The 25,645-nt window shown below is 36.1% G+C and overlaps 1 protein-coding gene across 5 annotated transcripts in view; it reads right to left on the reverse strand.

The window, feature by feature from the left end:
* LOC136035251 (recombining binding protein suppressor of hairless-like) overlaps positions 1-25,645 on the reverse strand; it is a 134,802-nt gene that overhangs the window by 74,275 nt on the left and 34,882 nt on the right. For 4 of the 5 annotated variants that reach the window (XM_065716917.1, XM_065716915.1, XM_065716914.1 and 1 more), the window contains exons 2-3: positions 6,876-7,097; positions 2,528-2,711 (exon numbers count right to left, since the gene is read on the reverse strand). In XM_065716917.1, coding sequence (XP_065572989.1) covers positions 2,528-2,711; positions 6,876-6,908 — 217 coding nt within the window. In that variant the 5' untranslated portion in view covers positions 6,909-7,097. Of the gene's footprint in view, positions 1-2,527; positions 2,712-6,875; positions 7,098-13,826; positions 13,926-25,645 lie in introns of those variants that run through there. The other variant, XM_065716916.1, reaches the window with a different exon arrangement.

Genomic DNA, 25,645 nt, shown 5'->3' on the forward strand with positions numbered 1-25,645 from the left:
CCAGGTGGTCAAATCAAGAAAATAACTGTTTTAATTTAATCTGGTCAGGTCCTACGCCTGCCAAATTTCATCATCCTAGCCTACCTGGAAGTGCCTAAAGTAGCAAAACTGGGACCGACAGACAGACCGACAGAATTTGCGATTGCTATATGTCACTTGGTTAATACCAAGTGCCATAAAAACACAAACAAACAATGAAATGATAAAAAATTTACGGACCACAACTTTATTTCCGTACTGAATAAATAGGGGTTACAGCATGCACCCACCGCCCAGAGAGCTAAACTAATTAGCAGTGATGCCAACTGAGAGGGAGACTCTATTGAAAAGTAACTTTTTGGTTTTTTCATTGAAGAAATCGAAAGAAAACGATAAATTTGATTCCCTCTAGATTCTTAAAAATATATCCCCCCTTAATCTTTTTGTGAATTGACACGGCTGCTAATTTCAGTTATGGAGGTGCGAAGTTACAACAGGGGAGGATAAACTTCATTAACACGCCCTCCAGACAATAATTCTGTATCCACCCTTGCATAAATAAATACGTGTGCTTTTTTTACGGCATCATCTATGCAAAATAAATGGGTAACACGGTCAGTAAACGTGTCTTCCCTTTAACTTTGACGTCAATAACTAGAGAAATTTCAGAAAGAGAATTGAGTAACATGAGATGTGTGAGAAGACTCAGATAAGTTAGTTTTCGAGTGATTTCTCAATACCCTTTGAAGGATATTAAGCAACTACAAAGCCAATTAACTCAGTCTCACCAACTTGTGGATTTTTTTTGTTTTTTAATATCTTATCCTCAAAATTTTTTAACTTAGGTTAAAATTTTTGTAACTCAGATTAGGTTAGACTCGAAATTATTTTTGAGCTTACCCTAATTTCATCTGTATTATGTCCAGTTATCAAAGTTTGCTGTTTAAACTATAGAATAATCGAAATGTGAGCCTAATAAAAAAGATATATTTAATCTAATTTAAATCTACTGAAGAATTAACTAGTATTCTGAGAGGAGCTCTAAGATAGCCAATCAACTTCATCTCACCAACTGGTGGAATATTTTTTTATATCTCATCTGGCACGTACGTAGGGGGGGGGTGCCTTCCTCAATTTTTTTTAACTTAGGTTAAAATTTTTGTAACTTAGATAAGGTTAGACTCAAAATTATATTCGAGCTTACCCTAATTCAATCTGCATTATTTCCAATTATCAAAATATAGAATAATCGAAATGTGAGCCAAATACAAAGATATATTGCATTTGAGTTTACTGAAGGATTAACTTGAACTCTGAGAGCAGCTCTAAGATAGCCTTAACTTCATCTCACCAACTTGTGAAATATTTTTTTTTAACCAGTAATTAAAGAAAATAATGGGCCCTTGTCTGTTAAATGGAAAGTACTCAAGAATACCGCGGTGAAAGATTTAAAAGAAACTGGTTTCCTTTCCTCGACCGGTTATGATTCGCATATTTTGAGTGAGAAAACTATGATGTATGTATATTTTTTATTAAACATATATAGAGGTGGTTAGGGATTAGGTTAGGTTAGATTAGGTATTTAATATAATGCGTTCTGGGCGACCTGCTTTACACAATTATTTGTCGTGCTTTCCATAATTTTGTTTCTAAAGTATTACATTTATCATCATGTTTGTCATATTTCATTAGGATTAACATAACCTTAGTTCTTGAGTGCATTCCGTTGAACAGGCAAGTAACAAAAATGAGATGCCTTGATGAAAGATTTATCGTATCAAACAATTTGTCGTAACGAACTGTAAGTAAGGAGCAACTCAGCCAATAGTAATCAAAACTGTATAAAACAGAAGTTTGATATAACAAATGCATCAAAAGAAAAGGCATCTTACGTTGTGTCCAAAAATATAAAACTCATTAAGTTTAATCTTACCCAGTTAAATTCATTTACAATAGATACCAGATAATATAGAATAATTCGAATTTCGTTCCCTTTGTTTTCATTTTCACTCTTTTCCGATCATTTAGAACCATTAGTTCGATACGATCACCCTGGAGAAGAAAACAAACAAAAAAACATACATCTGCGATCTTTCTTCTGGCAAAAATCCACATTTTCGCAGATGGGAAATTAGAATCTGCACAATAGAGTTTTCTCATATTCTGAATCTGATGGTGTGATTTTCATTAAGGTTCCTTGATTACCTGGACTTTTTTTCGTCTTTTGTGAAAATCAGTCACATTTCCCCAGGCCTCTTGATGGCTAAGATTAAACTTAATGAATTTAATATTTTTAGAATCAGCATAAAAACCTGATTCTTTTGATGTTCCAAAATTCCATTTGATAAAAATGCATTTTTATCAAAATTCAGTTTTTAAGAGTGTTGGTTACTAGATCGAGTCGCTCCTTACTTGAAATTCGTTGCGAGAAACTAACGAGATTCCTCACCCCTACTTCACAAAGTCTTTTTTTGTAGATCCTGTCCTGAGAAGCTAGCCTGAGAGATTATATTACAGCCTTACAAGTGGGGCAAGGAAAAAGAAATACCTGGATGAGAAAATGGTCCTATATAATGATATCCAGGATTTTTCTTTCCTAAAATTGAGGACGATAAATCATTGGACGCGGAAGATATTGACACAGCGGCCGTATTTCTCAAATAATCTGGAGAAAATTCACTTAAGCTGGTATACAGTTGATTCTTATGATCTGAGCTAGAATCCGTTCCACCCTAAAAATAAGCAAATAAAAAATTATCTGAAATTCATATTTCAGTTCCATTTCAGTTTTAATTTAGATGGTACAAAAATTAAATTTACATTAATACTGAAGCCAAATTCGAATTCTCTTCAGTCTTAAACATTAAAATTGTTTGGAATTTTTTGTACCATAAGTCAAAATTAACACTTCTAGTATAAGAATGTCTAAAAGTTATTTATTAAGGAAGGAGTTATAACTAAATGTATAGGAAGCAATGGGTGGGATCACCTTAACAAAGAAGACGGCATAAGCAGAAGAAGACGATTTGCCAAACTAAAACAACCAAGTGACGACCAAAGCAAATTCCGGCAAGTGTGTCTGATTGAAAAGGGAATCCTCGGGAATTCCGAAAAAAATATTTATTAAATAAAAAAAATTGACGCGTATTCCAAGAAAAGTAATCAATTGGGATGGAATGGCCGTAAAGCAGGAGAAGACGAAATCTGTCAAGCGAAAACGATCGAGTGACAACAAAAGCAAATTCCTGCTAGTGTCTCTAATTGAAAGAAAAATATTAGGGTATTCCAAGAAATCGTATTTATTAAAAACAAATAAATAAAATAAAATGTGGATGGGATTATCGTAAAGCAGAAGGCGGAAATTTGGCCAACCAAAAACGACAAAGCAGCGAAGCAAACAAATTCCGGCAAATGTGTGTCTGATTGAAAGAAAAATATTAGGGTATTCCAAGAAATCTTATTTATTAAAAAAAATAAAAATCAATAAAAATGTGGATGGGATTACCGTAAAGCAGAAGGCGGAAACTTTGGCCAACCAAAAACGACAAAGCGGCGAAGCAGACAAATTCCGGCTAGTGTGTCTGATTGAAAGAAAAATATTAGGGTATTCCAAGAAATCTTATTTATTAAAAAATAAATAAAAATAAATAAAACGTGGATGGGATTACCGTAAAGCAGAAGGCGGAAAATTGGCCAACCAAAAACGACAAAGTGGCGAAGCAAACAAATTCCGGCTAGTGTCTGACTGATAGAGAAACTCATCGGGTATTCCAAGATAATTGATCTATTACAACAAGAGCTAAGAGCTCATATGGTACTTGTGACAAGGCTGGAAGAGCCAAGAACCAGGAGCTGACATGGCATGAGCTCTAGCAAAATTCTAAGAACCAATAGATTGATTCAAAAAGAAAATCAGAGGCTTAATGCCGGTCGGGATTTAAAATAAGAGCTCTGAGACACGGGATCCTTCTAAATATCAAAATTCATTAAGATCCGACCACCACTCTTAAGTTAAAAATACCTCATTTTTTCTATTTTTTTTTCTCCCTTCAGCTCCCCTGATGGTCTAATCGGAGAAAACGATGTTATCAAGTCAATTTGTACAGGTCCCTGACACGTCTGCCAATTTTCATCGTCCTAGCACGTCCTGAAGCACAGAACTCGCCAAACCACTGCCCCCTAACTCCCCAAAGAGGGCGGATCCAGTTCGGTAACGTAAATCACGTATCTACGACATTTGCTTATTCTACCCACCAAGTTTCATCCCGATCTCTCCACTCTAAGCGTTTTTCAAGATTTCCAGTTTCCCCCTCCGACTCCCCCCAATATCACCAGATCCGGTCAGGATTTAAAATAAGAGCTCTGAGACATGAGTTCATTCTAAATATCAAATTTCATTAAGATCTGATCGCCTGTTCGTAAGTTACAAATACCTCATTTTTTCTAATTTTTCGGAGTTACTCCCCCCCCCAACTCCCTCAAATAGAGCGGATCCGGTCCGGTTATGTCAGTCACGTATCTTGAACTTGTGCTTATTATTCCCACCAAGTTTCATCCTGATCTCTCCACTTTAAGTGTTTTTCAAGATTTCCAGTCCCCCCCCCCAACTCCCTCCAATGACACTGGATCCGATCGAGATTCAAAATAAGAGATCTGAGTTACGAGGTCCTTCTAAATATGAAATTTAATTAATATCCGATCACTCCTTCGTAAGTTAAAAATACCTCATTTTTTCTAATTTTTCAAAATTAACCCCTCCCCCCCAACTCCCTCAAAGAAAGCGGATTTGTTCCGATTATATCAACCACGTTTCTAGGACTTGTGCTAATTTTACCCACCGAGTTTCATCCCGATCCCTCCACTCTAAGCGTTTTCCAAGATTTTAGGTTTTCCCCTCCAACTCCCCCTACCTTATCCGGATTTGAAATAAGAGCTCTGAGACACGATATCATTCAAAATATCAAATTTTATTAAAATCGGATCACCCGTTCTTAAGTTAAAAATACTTCCATTTTTTTCTAATTTTTCCGACTTAACCGTCCGCCCACTCCCCCCCCCCAGATGGTCGAATCGAGGAAACGACTATTTCTAATTTAATCTGGTCTGGTCCCTGATACGGCTGCCAAATTTCATCGTCCTGGCTTATCTGGAAGTGCCTAAACTAGCAAAACCGGGACAGGCAGACCGACAGAGTTTATCGCTATATATGTCACTTGGTAAATACCAAGTGCCATAAAAACTGGTAAAATTCTCGGGTACTCCAAGAATATGAAGTGATGGGGATAGGATCACCGTAAAACAGAAGACGGCATATTTTGCTTAAAAAATGACAGAAATTCTGGCTAGTATGTCTGATTGAAAGGAAAATCCTTGGGCATTAAGAACATTGGTCTATTAAAAAAAAAAAAAAAAAAAAAAAAAAAAAAAAAAAAAAAAAAAAAAAAAAAAAAACTCGGATATTCCAAGAAAACTTAGTGATGAAAAAAAAATATTTGGATACCTACCCGGTACTCCTGGGTAATATTTAAAAGAATACCTCAACTCCCGTACAATCCAGACCACACTCGAGAAGTGAAGTTAGGTTAACCATAATGAAAAATACCAAAACATGATGAAAATATAATACTTTAGTTTATATTTATAATTTGGGCTACATATTTCCACATTAGGGGGGAGGTGGTAAATTAACCTAATCTAAAGTAACCTTACCCTCAACCCTCCCCCTATTGTGCAAATACATAGCCCAAGTTATATAATTCCAATGCATTCTGTCACTCGTCATTTGTCTGTGTGGCTATGAAACCGGTTACCTTTGATCTTACATTAAGCAAACTTCTCGAGTGTCTTCTGGATTGAACGGGAGTACCAGAATACCAATTGTACAATTTAAATGCCAGATAAACAATTGGGTTTCCTTGACTTGCATAACATTTCGCTGGGCGGAGATACGAAATTCTGATCAGAAACAAAAGCGAACCAAACGTTCACTCACTTTTTCTTTCTTTCACCGGGTAATATGAAGGACAGCTTTCGAAGGGAAGTTGACCCCCAGAGCCAGTACGATATTCCACAATAGAAAACATGGCATATTCAAAATAAATACATAATGAACATAAAACAAAAATAAACATGAGCAATAAAATTCGTAAAAAATAATAGGTTCTGAATTTTCACAATGAAATTCAAATATTTTGTAAGTTGTGTAATTATGAATTATTCTTCCATTTCACCACCATTTCCTATAAACTACAAAATTATTGACACCATTACGAAAGTTACTTAACTTGTAGCGTCTCTTCTTTTGGTTCGTAGATAACTATTTTGGTTCGTAAGTTTCAAATTCGACATAATTACGAATTCTCTTGGCTGTTATCACGTGATATAAACAAATGAAGAAAATTACAAAAATTGTTACATTTTATAGACAAAGATAACCTTTTTCAAAGCTTAATCTCACCCTACCCCCCCGAGAAAGAATATGCTATCTTATAAATCAAATTATAAGTAATGATGATAATAATAGCCTTGACACTTAAGAAATCAACGGCTCATATATTCGTATAGACTCATACTCCAAATTATTATCGAGGGGGAGGGAGGAATAACAAAAGAAAAAATAAATTATTTGATAATTAGAATAAGAAGCACCCGGAGATTCGGGAAAATTTAGGACTTCAGGTGCCCAGACCCCTCCCCCACCTCTCCTACAACCCAGTTCAATTACAAATAAAAAATAATTGAACTGAATAAAAAGCGTAGGATATTAGGGGCAAATCACTAAATAGTTGTTGAGACTCGGGTCGTAGAAAACGTGAAAGGTCAAGATTCAAAGCCCCCCCCCCCCCCGCCTATGTATGTTCATGATTCTGCAATCAACAATGATCATAACAATCTACCTGTATTTCTTCTACTTCATTTGGTGTCTTCATACGATGAGGCCGATTACCCCTTTCATAAAAAGGAGACCTTGGCCGTGAGTATTTGTTGGTCGGCCGACTAACAGGGGGCCAATTGCTTTGAATTCCAGTCGGTAGGCCTACTAACAAGTTTCCAGTTGCTTTTGGTTCCGCTTGATCGAAGTTTCCAAAGTTGACGTTCAAAGCATATGAACAACTCCTCTAAAAAACCAAACAAATATAAATATAGAAAAGATGTGATCTCTGAAGGGGGAGGGGAGGAGGATGAGGATTTGGACCATATCCTCCAGATTGCTTTCTGATTTAAACAGAACATTTTGGCAAGGGCTTGATTTGCTGCTCCCGGATATTCCTCAAAGTAGAATACCAGCAGCAATAACTTGAGTTGGTGGGTATGCTTGGTCCAAGCATACACATGATCGACCAACACACATGTGTGGCCCAAGCATATAGCATGCACATGCATATACAATGCTGGTGTCCAAGTACAGATGAATACTTGAAAAGAATGAAAAGCTTATGCCATTTAGTTATTTCGTCGATAAACCTATTAAAGCCGTACACTAGGCCGTAAATACGACCTTAAGGGCCGTACTTCATCCGTTGTTGAAGAGTTCAAAGATATCTTATTGTTCATAGTAATAGCTAACCAAATTCACCAAGTTATTTCTCGTTTATTGTTCTCGACATTTACCAGAAGCCCTTCACACTTGATTGTTCACTCTTCACACATGTTTGTTAAAATATTTATTTTAATTATGTCTCTAGATTAGGTATTTTCTGGTTTGAATTCTGTTTTGTTGGTGATTTCTGATTTATTTTGCTGGTGAATGCCATGTTTTGTATACATTTTTGTGCATATAACTCCTGGACTTTTGACCCTCCCCCCTCCTCGAAATGTTTCTCCGACTCGTAAAAATGTAACAAAAGTGAATATAACCAAATTTTCGATACGTTTTTTGAATTTTCTTTATACTCCCCCAAAAAATTATTTTGTAAAAAAAAAAAAAAAAAAAAAAAAAAAAGAAAAAAAAATCCTGGCTACAACCCTGACGGTAACACCAGAAAAGTATATTTTAAATCAAAACTTTTCAATTTTGTTTCCTCTTTTTTTTTCTTTTTTTTTCCTTTTTTAGTGAGTCCTGATCCATACTAGGGTCTGTGCAAGGCAAATAATCTCGGCTGTCATTTTAGAAGAAAGGGGCAAAGGCTCCTTACTTCGGACTTAACGATATCACAATAGACTAGGAAAAACCAAGCACATACGGAAAACAAGATGAAGGGAGGGTAGGGGGCACCAATTTTTTTTAAATTTTAATGTCTGCATTTAGCAAATTTCTAAGAATAGGTCTCCGGAATATTCTCGTCAAAAATCATTAATCTTTACCCCGGCCTATTCCATACAATAGATTATTAACTTGCTCAATTCCCCTCCCAATAAATAGACACAAATTCCCTTAGAAATAAAAACTTAGGTACTTGTGTCTTATAGCCACCACAATCTGAGAATTTATATCGCGAACATGAGACAATAACGGGTGTTCATGGTCTTCATACCACACAATTAGCTTCAGCTTGGTGGGAAACTGCTTTATAGCTATTTTTCAATTAAATATTTAGTTGGTTTTTTGGTTAGATTAGATTAGGTTATGTATATAATAAAAAGCAGTCTGGGCGATCCTCCTTCCATATTTCTTTGTTGTAGTTTTATAATTTTGTTATTAAAGTTGTTTTAAAAGAACAAGCTTTTTTAGACTAATTTAAGCAAAGAGAAAAGAAGAAGACGAATATTTTAAATATGAACTTAGTTTTAATTGGATATCCCCTATTCAAAAACCAAACATTTTCATTTTGACAAACTGTCATTATTTCTTTTTCTGTTCCAATGTTGAATAATGCATATTCGAAATACTGAATTGCTTATAATCTCCTATGGGAAACACACCACCTGAGAATTCGAAAACAAGGACCCATAATGTTTTATTAACAATGAAAGTCCCTTTCATTTATTGACTGAATTTAACATCTCTTTAAAAGAGATACAGAATCAGTCATCTATTTATAAAGATTAAGGAGGCAATAATCGAGGACACCCACAGGGGACGGTAAAGTAAGGCTTCACTCCCATCCTTCCCCTCACAAAATCACAATACGTGCAAAGCGTTGCAATATTTCAACAAAACAGACCATTTTCAGAGGGAAAAAAAAGACCTGCTTTTACTCTTGCTTTTTAGGTCCGTCTATTTAAAAAAGAATATCAAGCTAACCCCTCCGCCACCGTGAAAAAATTTCCCCATCGCCTTTGGCAGTATTGACATTCTAATTAATAAATTTAAATTCATCTATTAATTGTTTATTACTTGAAGAAGGAAAAAATCACAAATATCAGAAAAATACAGCATTGAAACGGGGATAAGTAGAGTTCAGAGAAGAAGAATTAACCGAAAAAAATGACAATTATAGCAAATGAAAACAATATATTCCCTGACCCCCCCCCCCTTCATTGACAATGTACTCGTCTTAAGATATTAAGACCGTACCTACAACAGGGATGACAGGGGGTCATCTTAAATAATTCCCAAAGAATCTGCATCTTTCCAGGATTTTTTTTTATGGTTCCCCCGCCCACCTAAGATAAATAGTATTCGATAAATGGTTAACACCACCGGACAAATCGGCAAGGCGTCTTCAGAACAAACAGGAAAGAATGGTGAAAAAAAAAGAAAAGAAAAAGAGCAACAAATACAAAAAGCAGGTCGTCCCCAGGGGAGGGAAGATGTCGCAAGGAAAGATTCAGTGAAAATTAGAACTTACTATGGGGGTGTAAAGAGGGAGGCTTTGAATATATCGGGACGGAGGAGGAGCGCAGAGCTGTGTTGGCCTTAGACGGCTTCGAGCTGCAGTGAATTGTTAGTAGTAGCAGTAACAGTATTAATTTAAGACAAAAAACATATTCTAAGAAAAGTAAAGGGCCATATTACAACCTAGAATTAACAGAGATAATGTCATAAAATAATTGACTCTTAAAACGAACAAAAATATCGAGATTTCCCTGGCCGATCAACCACCTTCCAATCATAGTTTTATCTCGATCCAAAAGGATCGAAAAACTGAAGATCGCGTTTTTGATAACCTGGATACATATAGTGTCTTTTGGTTACATCTAGTCCCACAAGAGAATCCTGTGGGATATTAGTCTCACGGCAGCTTATAGCGTCAAAAATATAGTTGGATTGGAAACAAAATATTCAGACCCCCTCTCAACCCACAATAAAAACCTGAGGTCGACTTGTACCCACCCAACAATTCATGAAAGCTGCAGCTTGACCCCTAAGCCGTTCCTCAGATATGGCAGATACACTACTTTGGTAACCTGGCTGAACATTATGTCTTTTGGTGTACCTCGCTAATAAACCCTGAATACATTCTAGGTCCAATAGGGGATTTATTGCGAAAACATTTAGGTGGATCGGACAGAAAATATTTTTAGTCTCCTCCCCCCCCCCTCCCAACTCGATGTGCACTTACCACTCCACGCTCTATGAAAGGTTCAGCCCATGGTCGGCTAAGGTGTTCCCGATATATTACAGATATGCTATCTTGACAACCTTGCAACACAATGATTTATTATTTACTTTGGTTCGTAAACACGAATAGTTTCTAAGTCCCATAGGGGATTAGATTGAACAAACCTAGGTGGATGGAAGATAAAACATTTTTACCCCCCACCCCACACCCGTACAAAAAAATTAAAGTATGTGTCCTACTTCCTTTGCCCCCAAACTGATTAAAAATTTTCAACTCTATCCCATAGATTGTTCCTGTGATATTGCAGGCTTGCTATTTTGATCACCAGCATACACTATCGGTTTTTAGCAGTTTTCGGGAGTAACTAGGAAAATTCTTGAAATCGTAGCCTAGTGAACAATCCCTAAGAATCAAAAACTAATCGGACAACCCAGATCATACTGCCCACCTTTTCCACTAAAACTCATCTGTGAGTAATGGATAATTTCCATAATTAGGGTCATGGCCCCTGGGGCTACGGGGGTCCTGTCAAACTTGAAGGTATACTTCATATACTTGTTATGTATTATGAACAAAATAAATACAGCATCTCAAAGTATTGATCCGATCCTGAGGAGGCACCCCGGGAAAAAACAAACCAAGGGAGGATTGGTTGTCCTCCAATCATTTTCGGCGTTTACAAGAGCACTAGAACTTCTGATTTCCAATCGAAAGAGCACCCTTCCAAGATTCTATGACCAGTATTTGCTCTTTGATAAATATACTGAAGGTTCAAAAGCAACTGAACAAGCCCCACTAGTGCAGTCGGATGAGCGTTTGACCGAAATACTTCAATCACGTGGTCGTAGATTTTAGCCGCATATTTGATACGTTTTTGCCTCGGCAAAAGACGCAAATATTGACAGTATGTTCCCTTTGGAGTAAAAGATACAATGGTGGAGCAAAATTTTTATATAAGACTGCTTTACGCTATAGATAGATAAAGAACAACTTTGTTGAGGAGGGGCGGGATGGTCAAGGTAACTTCATATTTTGTGTTGGGCGGGGGGGGGGCAAGAAAACTGTTCTTTGGTCTTACAAAAAAGTTAACATTAGATTTTTTTTTTCTTTTACCAGTCGTTCGAAAGGCTTTGCTGCTGGTTCAAAATAATCTCGGGATGGAGGCACACAGGCTGAACATTTGAAAACAAGGGCTCGTATTGTTTTGTATGAGGTTGAGCTTCCTTTAATTTGTCGACTAAATTTATATTCTATTTAAAAAGCAATTTAAATATTTTTATATTAAAATATTTAATATTTTAAGTAAAAATTATTCTAATATTTTGTTTATATTTTTAAGTAAATATTTTTATTTACTTAAATATTTTAAGTAAATAGTCTCGAACATTCTGATTAAAAAATAATAGACATATGAAGATTTAATTCTTACTCTATAAATAAATTTACAGAAAATTTAAGATTTATTGAATAAAATGGCTATAACCGGTCACAGCCAAATTTATCAAGTAAAATAATTTCACTGATTGAAATGACAAAAATTTTGCTAGCTACCAAAGAATTATTTACAACAAAGAAAAGAAACCGACCCCCCCCCCCACACACACACACACACACCGAAATGCGAAAAAAAATAATTACCTATACCACAATGATCCAATGCCAAAAAAAAAGAAATATACCATTCAAATTCCTATTCAATGCTCTCTCTAAATGTAATAATCAATCATTACCTTCGTAATTGTGTCCCCATCTCGTCTTCCCCTAATGCGTGATATAGTCCTAACCATATACATAAGCTTGCTGATTTTGTTGGTTTGGATTCCTTTTTATCGTTTTTTTTTCATTAAAATTTTGTTCTTAATACCAAATAATAACAATTTGAAAAAAAAAATAAAATAAAACAGCATCTATAAGCTTTTTTAATGTTCCAAGACTATATTAGGCATTGATGGGAGGCGCAATTGTAACGGCACTGATTATTACATTCGAAAAGGGCAATGACTGGGGAATCAAATGGTATAATCTTTTTGCGATCTGATTTCCGTATTACAAAACAGTTACAATTTAACATAAAAATGCCAACTCTTCGGTTATGTCACAGCTAAGAACACCTTTTTCACTGTTGAAGGGGAGGGGGTGGCCAACAAGAGGGGAATCTGAATCAATATCCGGGTACGATCCTTGTCACTAGATAAAAAGAAGCCGAAGACAAATATAAAACTTAACCAAGGTAAGCGCCAATGGCTCTAACCCCAGATTAAAATTTAGTATAATCAAAATTAACTACTAAACAAAATTGTAATCAGAATATAATCTAATATCAAAATATAAGGTATTTGTGTATTATTCAGAACACACTCAATAAGTGGAGTTAGGTTCTTTTGTGAAACAAACTACGATGAAGGTACATTTTAATTAAATATTTGGTACTTCTTCATTATTCAATTGATTCAATCCAATTCAGAACACACTCAAGAATTTTGCTGAGAAAATCCAGCTTCATAGCCACAAAGACAAAACTCAATTTAGTTTGCAATGCATAGTGATAGAAGATAAGTGTCTGAACATGGATCTTGAAGTGAAGATTTGGGATTTGCATAATTCTAAGTTGCAATTTTACAATTTTCGCAATAAAGTATTATATTTTCATTATATTTTGTTTCATTTCAGTAGCTTTATCAAAAGTTTGGGCTATATATTTGCACACTCGGGGGTGGGGTGGGGTGCATTATATCAAATACCTAACTTAACCAAACCTAACCACCTCTATATATAAAATATTTCATCAAAATGTACCTGCATCGTAGTTTGTTTCACGAAAGAACCTATCTTCACTTATTGTGTGTGTTCTGAATAATACGCAAGTACCAAATATAGTATGGCACTTATGTATTATACGAGAAACACTCGAGAATTTGGATCGCGTACATGAGACTTTACCCGTTTTCCACGGTGTTAATACCAGACAATTAGCTTCGGCTCGCTAGGAAAATACATTGTAGCTGTATTTTAATTAAATATTTAGTTAATTAAATATTTAGTTATTAATTTGGTTTAGTCAGGTTAGTTTAGGTTACGTATTTAATATAATGCGCTCTGAGCAGCCCACCTTCCATAGTTCTTTGTTGTAGTTTTCACAACTGTGTTAATAAAGTATTATATTTTCATCATATTTTGTTATATTTCATTAGCATTAACCAAACTTCACTTCTCGTATAATACATAAGTACCTTTAATATAAATAACAAATGTAATATAATGTAAAATAATAAATAAAGCAACAAATACAAAAATAACAAATATAATCAAAATCAAATATAATCAGGTATAGCATATATAAATATAATCGTATAAACATATAGGCTAAATAAATATATACATAATATAATAAAAGTAACTTACTAAACAATATTAGAGCTTAAAATTCTTCTTTTCCTCCATCTCAAGACGCTAACATTTACAAAACTCGAAATTAGTCTACACTTAAGATCACTTATGCTTTCTATCCCAGCAACTAAGAAAAAACCTATCTCGAGTTTCAGACAATTGACCCCTGGGGTTGAGAATCCAGCTTTAAATTTTCCCACGGGTTCCCACGACATAAAAAGAATACCACTTGGCAACGATCCAGAACAAAATAAAAACATATTGGATCTTTAGGATTTTGAGATGATAATATACTTCCTCTCGAAGTTTGCAGATAGCCCCCTTATCGCTTTAGGCTCCCTTTTGCTCAAGGGCTTAGCCATAACTTTTTACAGAAAAGGGACTGAAAAACCCTAAATGAAGAAAAGAATGAAACGGTAAAAATGTATAAAGAATGAAACCATAAAAATAAACCCAACTACTTTTCAAGACAGCGAAAAGCATTCAGTGGGGCCAAATCCCGAGGGGGGAAGTACCGGGTTCTTTGATATGTTTTTAAAGTTTTCATTTATTTATTTTTTGGTGACTTGTGGTAGTTTTAGCCTACGCTTGGAAGGTTGTTTGACTTTTTTTCTGTTCATTTTTGGGTTAATGGGGTTCTTTATTTTTCTTTGAAAATTTAGTTTTGTGAAAAAAATGTTTTATGTTAGTCAGTAAAAAGGACGAAAATATTATAGTCACAGCATTTTTCACAAGTATCCAGTCTGTTTTTTTTTTTGTGTGGTATAAATATGTAAATAACTTACATGTATAGCATACATATACATAATTCTTAAGTGATAAATATACTATAGCACAAGTAATTTAAGAAAATCATTGAATTTAATACCGGCGACGCACGTTTTTCATTCATGAACTAGCTGAGAATAAAACTTAAAATTTTCCCACGGCTTCCCAGAGCCCCTAACTACCCGCATGTTCGAAAAAAGAAGACATCTAAATTAGTACCGTAATGGATGTCCAGTAACTTGTAAAGAATATTTTTTGACAGGTTTTGAAACAGGTATGTGGATAAAGCAAGTTTTTGAAGTTTTTTTTTTCCTCTTGTAATTATAATTAAGACGCAACAAAAATAGCCTGTTTTTACTGTTATTAAAAACCAAATGAAGGGTTCGCGGAAATTATTATATTGCTTATTACGTAATTTTTCGCAATTAGGGATTGGTGAACCAGAAATCCAAAAGCATACCCAAGGAGCCGAGATTGTCCAAGGGGGTAGCTTAAAGGGATCCGATACCTAGCTAATCGAGCTAAAGGATCCTAAGCTAAGGGATCCTAATACCTTTTAATAAAACTTATCTTTTAATGATCATTAGAAAGAGTGAAGTTTTTTTCGATTGAATTGGACAGAACTGTATTTTTAAAGTTTAGGAAAGGGTAATCCCTAATAATATTCCAGCATACCTACTTGGAAAACATTATAAATCAGCTAAAAAGAAGTATTTTTTGGATAATTTGATGGCTTTGGGAGTTCCTTGTTGTGCTAACTGGCTAGATCAAAAAATTTGTGGACACAGAATTTATATTATTTACGCTGTATGTACACTAAACAGACGCTTTGCTTAACAATTAGTAAGAGACTAATTGTCTCTTTAATGGATACCATTTTGGTACCCATTAATATTAATAGGAAAACACTAAAAATCAGCTAAAAAGAAGTAATTTTTGATAATTTGGTGGCTTTGGGAGTTCCTTGTTGTGCTAACTGGCTAGATCAAAAAATTTGTGGGCACAGAATTTATATTATTTATAACAATTAGTAAGAGACTATACATTTTCTTTATTTTAAACTAGCACCTCGTTAGCTTTTCGAACTGTTGACACATTTAAGATCCCCTATTAATTTTTACCAATCGCTTTGGGAGTTCCCTGTGGTGATGAGAAAATTAGCTAATGGACCCTTTATCTCTAAGAAGGCCAGCCGATGCTGAGACTCTCACGATGTTCACATGCGAGTCTAGCTGGATACGGCCGTGCTTACATATGAAGACACATCTCTGATCAGGTATCAATATCCTGAAAGTTCCGTTCACATGCAGAATACAGCAGTTACATCATACAGTCCTTGAGTTTAGAACTTCATTTCTAATATTTCATATTCTACCCATCCATCAGAAAGCTTCTCGTGTTCCTAAATTTATCATCTGCGCTTAGGATGTTCAGAAGTATGTAAGAATGGTTCCCATGTTTACGTAAGTCCAGACATACATGTTTAGACATTGAGGTTTTACTGGACTCGGACATAGCTTGTACATGTATTTTACATAAGGAAAGAGTTTTAGCCCCATTTTCTACCGAGATTGGTAATCTTGGAATCATTTATTTAGCGTCTCCAATTTCCTTCAAAAGGCTCATAGAACTGATAGACTATTTGAATTACCCTCACACCATGCCTATCTACCTTAGTTCTGCCCTAGGAAAGATGATGGACTATATATCAACAAGTGAAATAGCATCATTTTTATACAATTCTGAAAAAGTTATGCCAGCTTTGTCTCTCACATAGACTAATCTGTCTTGGCTTTACTCTAATTAGTCATGGCTCTTATGTTTTTGTCCATCACTTCCATCAAGTAGATTTTAATTCAAACCTCTAAATTCTTGCACTTTATTGCCTACATTGCCTACTTTATTGCCCCAAGCAGTTGATTCAGCAGGCAGAAAAGCTATAGATTAAAAAAATATGCCTCCCTGGGAGGGGGCTTCAATTGCCCCCACCCCTACATGTGTTTTTTATGTATCCATAAAAAATCGAAAAAAATGCCCTCCCTCTTATATTCTGAAAAATACGTTTTTGGTATCTTTATTTTATATAAATGAAATAAAACCCATGCCCCCCTCCTTCCCCTACATTTTCGTCAATTAGCACCACTGCTCTCTTGAAATTTTAAAATTAATATCCAAAACCATCACTTTATTGTATTTAACATAGCCCATATGTAATACTAAACAAATAAAAACATATTCCCGTGGATAACATATGCAGAAAGGACAGTAGCTAGTATGGCGCGGAATCAGGAGTAGCATCTATATATATATATATCTATATATATATATATCTATATATATATAAATAAGTTGTCTGTGTGTGTGTCGAGTGACGTCATGTTTGTGTGTCGACTGACGTCATGTTTGTCGACTGACGAAATTACAGACCAGGACATCAGGACACAAATGACGACCGGGACACCGGGACCTAGGGAATATAAATGACGACCGGGACACTCAAAGAGAAAGCGACCGGGACACAAGGAATGTTCGATTAGCAATCACCATCAACAAAGCAGAGGGAAACAAATGACGACCGGGACACAGGGAATATAAATGACGACCAGGACACTCAAAGAGAAATTACAGACCGGGACACCGGAACACAAATGACGACCGGGACAAAAATAACGACCGGGACACCGGGACACAGGGAATATAAATGACGACCGCGACACTCAAAGAGAAATTACAAACTGGGACACCGGGACATAAATGACGACCGCGACACAGGGAAATAACAACAACGGGGACGCGGGGGGGCACAGGGGGATATATAAATGACGACGGGGACATAGGGAATGTTCGATTAGCAATCACCATCAACAAAGCTCAAGGGCAATCATTAGAATAATGAGGTATAGATCTGAGTACAGATTGTTTTTCCCATGGACAATTATATGTTGCATGTTCAAGAGTCGGTAAACCTGACAATCTATGGGACAGCCAAGAATGTTGTATATTCGCAAGTTTTACGTAGTTAAGAATATATATATATATATATATATATATATATATATATATATATATATATATATATATATATATATATATATATATATATATATATATATATATATATATATATATATATATATAATATATATATATATATATATATATATATATATATATATATATATATATATATATATATACCTATATTCGCAGGTGGGACACAGGGACACAACTACAATGGCGCGTAACTAATATGGCGCGTAACGACTTCGCGCCACCCCAACAGCTAGTATTAATATGAATTTTTTTGAGTTTTTGACGGAGTCTATGCAGAGTCCTGGCGTCATGGCAGAGTCTATGGGAGAAGTCTGATAGACCCCGATCCTTCGAATAGGTTTGAAAATGAACGCTAAGCTAATTTTTTTCGATTAAAAATATAAGGGGGTGAAAAGGTGATACTAGGCTATGAGAAAATCAGCCAAATAGATTGCGTCATTTCCACCAGAAGCTAAAAGAAAAATGAACGCTCTGAAGACCACACCAGAGATAGGTTTACTAGAAGCCAAGGTTTAGGCTGTTGTTAAGCAGGGTACTGAAACACTGGTTTCTCAAAAAGATGAGCAATGTACTAGCCGTTATGAGGAGGAAATGTCTAAGCAAGGGTTAAGGTACGCTTTTGACCGCCCAGACATCGAACGTGAAGCTGTGCCAAAAATATGGTTCCCAGTCACTGTCTAGGTTTGAAAATTAATGAAAATTAAAAAGTGAATGAAAGGCTAAGATGCAGGGTTGCAATCCCTAATAATTTACAACTATTGTTAGTGATATTTATATTGCCCACTAAAATCACTAAATCAACACATAAATCACAAGATTATTGAAGGAAATGACTAAATCGATCAAAAAACCACAAAAATCCAGCAATTTTTTTTACCGGGTGGCAACCCTGTTAAGATGGAATCACCAAGATGGAATCACTGAAGATGGAATCACTAGAAGATGGAATCATGTTAAGATGGAATCACTAGATACCGGGCGGCAACCCTGTTAAGATGGATGGCATGCTTTATGGATGGGTATGCTACAAATTATCTTTTCAGAAATCAGGCTGATGCCAAATGAAAAGTAGAACCTCCTTGAATAGGAAGGGAAGATGTTTAGATTTAAAGGGAGTAGAATATGAAAGTAGGGAACCATAGTGGCGACCTGATAATGTAGGAAAGAAAAGGAGTATGCACATTTGTGTACCCTCGAGACAATTTGTTCTATGACGACTTATTATAAGCATTTCAAACATAAGGCTCACAGATATTATATCCGCTACTTATATAATCCTTAGTTTTTTACCAATCTACAAAGATGGTGGAGGGGGTAAATTTTTCTAAATCTAGGCAAGGGACATTTGTTTTCAATCTGTCTAATGAAAATACAAAAAACGATATTTGTCAATGAAAAAGACAAGATCAGGCATTTTGTCGAAACCTAGAGGGGCAATTGCTCCGCCCTCCCAGTTGGAAATACTGTCGATTACCATGTTTGAGTCATTCAAGGACCAAAGACGTTGGCCCACAATATTCATCTCTGAGGGGGGGGGTATCAATTATTCAAGAGTGACTGGGTAAAGGTGTCATACCATCAGCTGACAGATGTCATTTCTCCTATGGTTTCCGAAGCTAAGAGTGAAAAAAATTTCTTTGATATATATATATATATATATATATATATATATATATATATATATATATATATATATATATATATATATTCGTATATATGAATGAGTAGGAAGGGGTGGAACGAAGCTGCTTTTCTCAACCGAGGCTGCATCGACATCAAGCTCCAAGTGATCTATTAGAATAACCAGAACACAAACAAGGACCAAGTGGTTCCCTACTCTCCACCACCTGGTATACATCTCGGGGTGCGGCATTTGTTACGCAGTTCCGTCATGCTTGGTACAGTCCCTACCTAGCTTGGTAAAACTCCACCACGCTAGGCGTGCGTCACCTAGTGGACTTGATTTCTGGAAATCAGCGACCCCAGAAGTTTAGAGCAATATTGCAGCAACTGTTGGCTGCAACCCAGACCCCAGGCAAGGGCACCCAGTGAAATTTACAGAGGAGACGATCAGCTTCGAAAAGTTTTTTTGTACCAACAATGCCGATTTTACCATAGCTTTACAAGGCTTTGCAAAATCAATTCAAGATAGAAAGTCACTCAAAACAGAGAGGTATTTATCCAAAATTGATAGATACCGAAACTATACCCAGCCACCACATTTTCTTTCAGATGTCTTGCTCAATAAAAGATATGCCAGTTGTTTCTTAACTCGAAATTCCTCTATTTTGGATTTTAAAAATTAGAAATGACTTAACAGTTTTTTCATAACGTGACTCATTTAGTTTTTGGTTAGCTGCCGCCTCGCCCTCTATGAGCTCTTTACAATCAACAAGGTATAAGAGACCATACATGAAATTTACCCCCAATTTTACCACTGAGAACTTGATTTAGCTCCGGTAAATGTGCTTACTACCTTTCTTCAGGCCCAAAAGAATAAAGCAAGACGAGAGATCACCCAACACAAAAGACCTTTGATCTACACTCGGAACTAAGTAATTCAAGCACAAGGGTTGCAATTTACTCAGACCAGGAGAGGAAGCGATTAATACATGGCTACCCTGGGGCTATTTACATCTCGTGGGAAAGAATTCATCACGATGGGAAAAAATCTTCAAAACCTGTTTAATTCAAAGGCGGCTCAGGAACATAAGGCTTCCGATAATCCGAACACCATCGCCAAAGCGTTTATATGTGAAATTGCTACCAATTCCTGTGGTATATCCGCAAACTATCGTATTAGCAACAAGTGCATACTGTGGGTATCAGAAAAAACACTTTTTATTCGGGTAGAGGGTACAAAGGCCTAGCAAGGGTTTTCAGCACCCAGGGACAATATCGCATTTTGCCCCCTCCCTCCCACCATATCTACTACAATCTGGGTAAAAAAAAAACAGTTTATAAAAAAAAACAGTTTGACACCACCCTCAGAGGGTGCACACGTGAAAAACCGTCCCCCATGCCCCCAACCCTCAGCTACGCCACTGAGAGGATAACTTCGGCAACTTTCCCAGGTGAAACTTCTTGGCAAAGCTTCTTTGCAATTACGTAGGAATTTATTTGGAGGAGAAAACAAATTCGTCGAGACAGACACATTCATTCGTATCTGTCGACCCTCTTGGCAAAGGGTTCAGCTTTACTTGCATTGATCCAAATCAGACAAAAAAAAGAAAATCAAAGTCTCCTCCCTCCAGCCACCTCCTTCCCAAAATCATGGATCTGCCACTGCTTGAAGCACCAAACATTATTCATTTTTGCAGCTATATTTTTGCCACATATATCAAACAGTTCGTGGTAATGAACTGCAAGTAAGGAGGACCTGGCTCAATAGTAACCGAAACATAGATACATCAAAAGAATCAAATTTTATACTGATTTCAAATATATATAAGTTTCATCAAGTTTAGTCATACCTATTAAAAGTTACGAGCCTGAGAAAATTTGCTATATTTTTGAAAAAAGGGGGATACAACAACTAAAAGTCATTAAATCTTAATGAAAACTACATCACCAGATTCAGTGTATCAGAAAACCCTACTATGGATGTTTCAAGCTCCTATTTGCAAAAAATCAAAAATGTAGATTTTTTTTCACAGAAGAAAGATCACGGATACGTGTTTATTTGTTGTTTTTTTTTCTTCCCAGGGGTGATCGTATCGACTCAGTGGTTCTAGAATATCGCGAGAGGGCTCATTTAAACGGAAATTAAAATTCTAGTTCCCTTTTTAACGTACCGAAAAAATTGGACGGAAACTAGGCCCCATTCCACGTTCATTTTTCTCAGAATCACCTGATCCAAATTATGGGATAGCTACTTTTTCAGCATAGTCGAAAAATCCAATAAATATATCTTTGAAGATGACTTAATCCCCCACAGTCCCCGGGGGAATGGCTGCAAGTTGTGAACTTTGCCCAGTGTTTACAAATAGCATTGGTTATAAGGAAGTATACAGATGTTTTCAGGGGGGATTTTTTCTGGTGGGGGGTCAGGGGGAGAATGTTGCGTGGGAAGATCTTTCCAATGAGGAATTTTTCATGGGGGAAGGGAATTTTCCATGAAGAGGGCGCCGGATTTCCCATCGTTATTTAAAAAAAAGATCAGAAATTAAATTTTTAAAAATGAGTTTTTTTCAACTGAAAGTAAGGAGTAAAATTTAAACTAAAAACGAACATAAATTATTACGTATATGAGGTTCACTCAGTCGTCAATGCCTTGCTCTTTACGCTAAAGTTTTTTTTTAGTACTTTCAAACGAGCTATGTATTCTAACTAAACTCTTTGTGATTCAGGGATCATTCTTATAGAATTGAAACAAAAATCGAACTTTAGCTTAAAGAGCAAGTCATTGACGAGGGGACAAACCCCCTCAAATACGTAATAATTTCTGTTTGTTTTAAGTTTTATTGTTACTTTCAGTCAAAAAAACTTGTTTTTCTTATTTATAAATATGTAATGATAAATCCCATAACACATTGCAGTGACTCTTTTTAACTGCAATTGAAAGCGCTATTAACATGGTAGACTTGAGCAATGGTTGTTCTACCCCTGGGTGTAGGTGGCGAACTGGGAGGGGGGGGGTACGTGAACACTAACTGATGATGATGAAAATCGCGGCTATTCAATCGAGATTCGGTCGGCAGCTAACTCAATGGAAGACTACTAAAATAATTTTAACAAGACAGCATAAGATCCATATTTTTACAGTTCTATAATTTAGAAATTCAGTAGTTTTAATTATCTTAAAAATCAGAAGTAGGACTAAGTTGTCATCGGAAGAGCCGTCGCTAGCCAAAATGTTGAGGAGGGGGCAATTGATTTTGTCGGCTTGTTGGTAATTTTTACCGACTGATTCGGGAAAAACTCAAACCCCAAATAAGGAACAAATATTGTTTTTCCATAAGATAGGAAAGATCGGGCTTCTCTGCTATCACCTCGACCTTTAAATATGGAAAGAGCAGAAATAGAAGCTTTAAAATATCTTGCTTGAGTATAATCTAGGTTTCCAGACATTCCTGAATGTTTCATTCTTTAACCTCTACTACCCGTTAAGCTAGTTTCGCTCTCAGTTTTTACACAACCCCCCCCCCACCCTCCTAAATCCGGACATAGTTCGCGTATTTTGTTGGTTTCATTCTTTTTTGCATTTATTTTTAGCGCCAAACTTAAAAGAAGAAACATCAAACATGGTGTTTACTACTGCTAACAACTCACCGCAGCACCAAGCCACCTGAGGTCAACAAAGCTACGCAAGTTCCTCCCCCATCCCAATCTATTCAAAGTCTCCCTCTTTACACCCTCCCAAGAAGTTCCCATTTTCTTTAAATCTTTCTTTATGACACCCTTCCAACCCAAACGAGGACGACCTGCTTTCCGTTTTGCCCAAGACGGTTGGCCAAAAAGGACAATCTTCAACAATCTGTCATTCTTCATCCGCAGAACGTGCCCTAGCCATCTCAACCTTTCTCTGATTATAGCCCTAGAAAGCGGGATTGAACCATATTTCGTACAGCCTAATGTTTGAAATACGGTCAGTCAGCCGCGTACCCAGAACAATCCGTAAGCAACACGGTGTTTAGCCTAGGGCTATATCCAGTTATTAGGGAGGGAGAGCTGGGATGCAATTAAACTCAAAGTGTATATAAAAGTCAATTAAATCAATCGTTTCTATGATATCGTTTGATATCGTTCTATGAAATCGTTCTATCGTTATATCGTTCTATGATATCGTGATATCGTGATAATCGTGATATCGTTCTATCGTTATATGATATGGTTCTATGAAAGTCAATCGTTTCTATGATAAAAAGCTTTGTTGCTATTGTAGCCAGGGCAACACTTGTTCACCCCTTTTCCTGAACTAAATATGCTACTTTAACAATAAAGTTTGTAGGCTACTGGTCATAAAATTGTTATTCACTGTGTTCTCAGAACCACCTCTAGTTCAACTGCATCCAAGCCCCCCTCTAAAGCATGAATATACCCCGGATCTATATAGGAAGGACAAGTTGATTTTACTGGTTTACGTTATTTTTTTGTAATTATTTCTCACCAACCCTTAGTTCATAACTGGCACGTACGCAGGGGGGGGGGCCTTCGGGCCCGGACCCCCCCCCCGAAATTTTTTGAAATGTTTAATTTCCCCATGGTTTCTTTGGATTACTGGCAAAAGTAGGACATTTTTTAAGAATCTAGATACATGTATGAAGCTTTTTTTGGGGATTTTACAGCATGCAATTATCTGATCAAGTCACTGCCCAATTATTAACCCATTTTCTGGGTAACTTTTTACCCTCTTTGAAGTAATTAGCTACTGTTGTTTTGTTTTGTAAAAAGAGTTAGCTTTCCACAGCAAAATAGAATTATCCTTGATATTATGGCGTTTTCAGGATAAAGTACAGCTTTTAGTGGATCAATTTTGGAAACTATCATTTTTCGTTAAAATCGACGTTTTTGCAATAGAAGAACTACCCCCACAGCACCCATATTGCACTATTAACCCTAAAATTTCCCTTTCAGTGGGATATAATAGATTAATCACTGGTTCTAAATAGCTATGAACATAACCTGAGTTTAAAACGTACTTTTGAGGCCTCAGTCTCCTTCCCCCATCCGCTACAATACTACTGATTAAAGTTAATCTGTATTTTCCGATATACGTGCTTTTTGCATTTATTTAGTTACTATAAAAAAGTGCTACTTTATATCTGCTGTTTCGAAGATTTTGCCCCCCCCCCGAAATAAATTCCTGCGTACGTGCCTGGTTCATAATGTAAATTTGAAAAAAAAGAACATAAAAATCCGCACTTTTGTACATAGCCTAGGGCATTGTATAGGCATTGGAGGGAAGCAATAGAAATTTGCTGGGATCAGTATAGCATTCCTACTCTCCAGAAGGAAGCATCATAATTACCTGAAAAACAATTTCAAAAATTGAAAAAAAAATTATACAATTATAATTCGTTAATGCGTACCAATAAACCTTATACTCCCCCCTCCCCAATGGTCAAACACGTGTCCTGAGCTAAAAGTACACAATGCTTTTTCCATACAAATATTGCCGTTGTCTTGCTTGTTTGTCCCAAATTAATTAATTAATTTGAAGAAAAGATTAATTTGAAGTTAATTAATTAATTAAAGATTTAATTAAAATTAATTTGAAGAAAAGATTCGGCGTAGGAAAAATCCATTGCCAACGCGTAATTTGACCATTAGGGGTGGGGGTAAAACTTATTGCTCGCCTTAAGGAATGATATAAGTATTTTAGAACTTTTGAAGCAGTTTTCAGAATTCAGAGAAGGAATGTTATAATAATACACTTTTCTGTCCTTTTCTGGACCATTTTTTTCGTCCAATCCACCTCCCAGAAGATTGAGAAGATGGGACTGGAACACTCCGGAGGTTTTCCATCTCTCTCTCTCTTTCTCGACTCCCTCGGCAGCGATAATTCAAAGGGCGTTATGTAACCTTTTACAGATTTTTTTCACGGTCGACTCCCTCAAACAAAGCAAGTTCTATTAGTTGCACTATTTTATTTACGAAAAAGCTAGGAGGAGGCAAAGTGTATTTTTAAGATCTAGGGGGTGGGACAATTCTATTTTTGAGTTTTAAATAAAAAATATCCTCCCATAATAAAAAAAAAATTCAAATGAAAATGTCACAAAAGTATTGTTCTCAAAATCTAGAGAGGTGCAACTACACCCCCGGAACAGTTTTTTTTTATTAGTCTTTGGGTCAGTAGAGGGCATTAACATGTCTGTTACGACTCTTATTTATGGTTTGCTCTAGATTCAGCTTCGAATAAAGGTCAAGAATAGCAGCTATTCAGAAGCATCAAAAACTTATGCATGATTTTTTCGGGGGGGAGGGGCGACCTTTAAAAGCGCATCAAAAACTTACTTTTTGTTCAAACCCCTACTCCCCTCTAGATATGATCTTGTCAGAGGCAGACATTC

The sequence above is a fragment of the Artemia franciscana genome, chromosome 14, assembly GCF_032884065.1.
Source record: "Artemia franciscana chromosome 14, ASM3288406v1, whole genome shotgun sequence".
Classification (NCBI taxonomy): Eukaryota; Metazoa; Arthropoda; class Branchiopoda; order Anostraca; family Artemiidae; genus Artemia; species Artemia franciscana.